The sequence below is a fragment of the Saccostrea cucullata genome, unplaced genomic scaffold, assembly GCF_032062105.1.
Source record: "Saccostrea cucullata isolate Sc308-1 unplaced genomic scaffold, CSIRO_AGI_Scuc_v1 ctg16359, whole genome shotgun sequence".
Classification (NCBI taxonomy): domain Eukaryota; kingdom Metazoa; phylum Mollusca; class Bivalvia; order Ostreida; family Ostreidae; genus Saccostrea; species Saccostrea cuccullata.
In genome coordinates this window covers 10,001-13,034 of record NW_026941249.1, presented here as the reverse complement: position 1 = coordinate 13,034, position 3,034 = coordinate 10,001, and the positions used below count along the sequence as shown (strand labels likewise).

The window sequence follows — 3,034 nt, the reverse complement described above, 5'->3', positions numbered from 1 at the left end:
ATTTTTCTGCATAGGACTGCAGCCACGCCATCGCCTGCTTTGACTTAAATGCTTGTGTCCTCTTTGTTCTAGGCTGTGAAATAACCTTCTTCTTGTCTGTTAAATTTAATAGGTCAAAAATTTAAAAGCGTTTAAGTCGATATCGTTTGAAACCTCAAATATTTCAAAAGCCCACCAAACAGTTCGAGTAAATTATTGGAGGGGATGCATTCATGATTCATTGAAAAAGTTAAAATGAATAATACTTACCTAGAAATAATTTCCTAACTTCATAGAATGATGAGGAAGCAATCCCCAGAGTAAGCCTGAAGGCTGTCTGGCATACCTCTTTACTCCAAAGAACAAAGGTAAACCTCCATGTGTAATTTTCATTGTCGAACCTGTAATGTTGTAAATTAGATGCTCTCCCTCTCTCTTTCCCCATCTTTTAAATATCATTTGGAGAAAATATAGTGATTCTAAATTTATAGAGTCAGTGTGCCATTGCCATGACTGTGTTACAGAATTTCTGTGTTATTTTATACACATGTAATTGAAGCAATCTCTAGACAAACGATTTATTTACTGTGAATGGCTCCAAAAGTAATCTAGCAGCCACTGTTTCTTCCCGGTTCTGTCCAGTGACTGATAGTTTTCCCGGAGTGGAGCGAGATCCGCCTCTGTAAACCCCGCCAAACATAACGAGGGACAGCACAGGACAGCGAGTATCCTATCAAGGGGGAATAATCTGCTCCTCCTTTTCTCTAAAATAATTTTATAGCATTAATAGATATAAAATTAAATTAAATAAAATTAAAGATGAAGTCTGTTAAAATATATTTGCATTACATGTATTTCAATATGGATTCAATGGAGCGTTTTATTTAAAAAAAAAAAAAAAAAAAAAAAAAAACTTGAATTCCTTACTCCACATCAGAAACAAAATCTAATAAATGCAACGAAATTTAACCTCCGTAAGACATTGACATAAAAAAATTGTCATAAGATTACTTACGTTTCGGCTTTGGACTTTCTACTTCTGTATCACTCATTGCAACCTCTATATCTTCTAAATGAAGAAAGATAGGAAAAACAATAGAAGAAAACCTCCAAACTCCAATCTATTTTTTTTAGCAAATCCCCTTTTTTTCTAACAATCTATTAATTTCTAAATTCAGGTTTTTAGCTCAATTGAGCTAGCTGAAAGAAGAGAGCTTTTCTGATAAATCCATTGTCCGTCTCCGTCCATATGTCCGTCCGTCCGTCTGTCTGAAAAGTTTTCACATGGAAAATCTTCTTCTCAAAAGCCGAAATTGGCTCAAGAACCACTGAGCTAGAAAATTTGAAACTTGTGTGGAAGCATCCTTGGGTAGTAAAGATTTGAAAATGTTCCAGTCATAACTCCTAGGGGTAGGGCTGGGCCAAAGTAGAGAATTTAAGTTTTACATTAAAATATTTACAAAAAATCTTTAATAATAAAAATCTTCTCAAGAACCACTGGGCTTGAATGCTGGGGTTTTAAAGATATTTAATTATTGAAAAAAAAAATTCTCCAGATCAGCAAGGCTATCAGTCATTTTGATATGTGAGAATGTTCAATTTTGACATTTGGTCTTGTAAAGACACAACATTTAATCGACTCTGTATGTAAATACTCAAAAATAGGACAAGAGATACTCTGCTGAGCGTTGTAGCCCATGGGGCTTTCGTCTTTAAGATAATATCATTCAAAATACGAAAAAAAGAAGTCTTATTTATATTTTTATAATTTAATTCTTTCACTGATTTTCAGATGACAAGATCCAGTTGGAGAACTGGAGAGCACAGAGAGCATTTCATCCGGAAATGAAACATTTACCCCCCCCCCCTACTTTTTAACTCCACTTCTTAATCCCAAAGTCCACATAACTGTGGAATTTTGGATTGAAAGGTGGAGTTATACACGTATTTCTATAAATAATCCTTTACATCAATTCATAGTTAGTACAGTATCATTGGATGACAGGAAGTCATTTACGGATAGACAGACACACATTCAAACAACGGGTGATTAGACAGAAAAGTTCACTTTAACCAACAACGCAGGTAAGATAAACCTAAAAAAAAAAAGAGAAATATTTATTTTGATACTTACCGTTATCAGATACAACATCTGATTCTGAATCATAAGTGGCCATCTTTATCTAAAAAAAAATTGTAAAATGTATAAAAAGATTCTAGTCTGGTTGACCCCACCCCCTTTTTTCTATGTACATCAAGTAACAATGTCATTAATGGTGCTTGCAGGATCAGATCTGATTGTGCAATATTTTGCCTAAAATGTGTTAAACATTATATTTGAGTCCCCTTTTTCTGCCCCCCCCCCAATTTGTTAAATGTGTTTATTTCTGCCATTTAGATTAATAAATGACATATTTCACTTCTAAATGATCGTAGATTAATTGTTTTTGCCTGTTTTTAACTAAAACACCTCAGTCGTTTTATTTGCAGGAGAACTAAGTAGGAACATAATAGAAATAAGTATTATTATAGAATTAAATATCTTAATTGCTTTATTTAACTGTGAGAAATCGGATGTAAATATTTTAAAAAAAAATACCAATGAACTAATGAATGAAAGTTTCTACATTAACTCCGCCCACTCCTTGCAAAACATTATGGTATTACTCCGCCTACTCCTTTATTGGGTTTCATGGAATATCAAAAATTTTTTGCTTTCTAAAAATGTGTTTCAAAGTATATTCAGGAAAACTGGTGTTCATGGATTGTATATAAGTAAAAGTGTGTTTTGTTTTGAAAGTTTATTTTACCGGTAGTAGTAACAAATCGTCCAAAACACCCACTAAAAGAAGCAAATGAAGGAAGATATACGAGCTTTGATGCCGCTTAGCTTTGAATCTTAAGCCCCCCCCCCCTTTCCTCTCATTTTCTTTCTTCAGTTAGATTAACACAAGAAATTCCCTTAATAGTTGTCAAAGAAAAAAGAAAACTTTTCAAATTTGTTAGACTAAATGTTTATAATCTACATTACAGTTATATGTACATGTACACTTAG

At 33.3% G+C, this 3,034-nt stretch overlaps 1 protein-coding gene across 1 annotated transcript; it reads right to left on the bottom strand.

Moving 5' to 3' along the window:
- Window positions 1-28: 28 nt before the first annotated feature.
- On the bottom strand, window positions 29-2,170 carry LOC134257494 (uncharacterized; the record flags this gene model as incomplete). The annotated part of the gene is made up of 5 exons (XM_062740103.1): window positions 2,114-2,170; window positions 995-1,048; window positions 566-743; window positions 250-380; window positions 29-96 (listed from the first exon to the last, which is right to left on the bottom strand). Coding segments are annotated over exons 1-5 (474 nt in total), but the record flags the coding sequence as incomplete, so codon positions are not given.
- Between the last annotated feature and the right edge of the window lie 864 nt (window positions 2,171-3,034).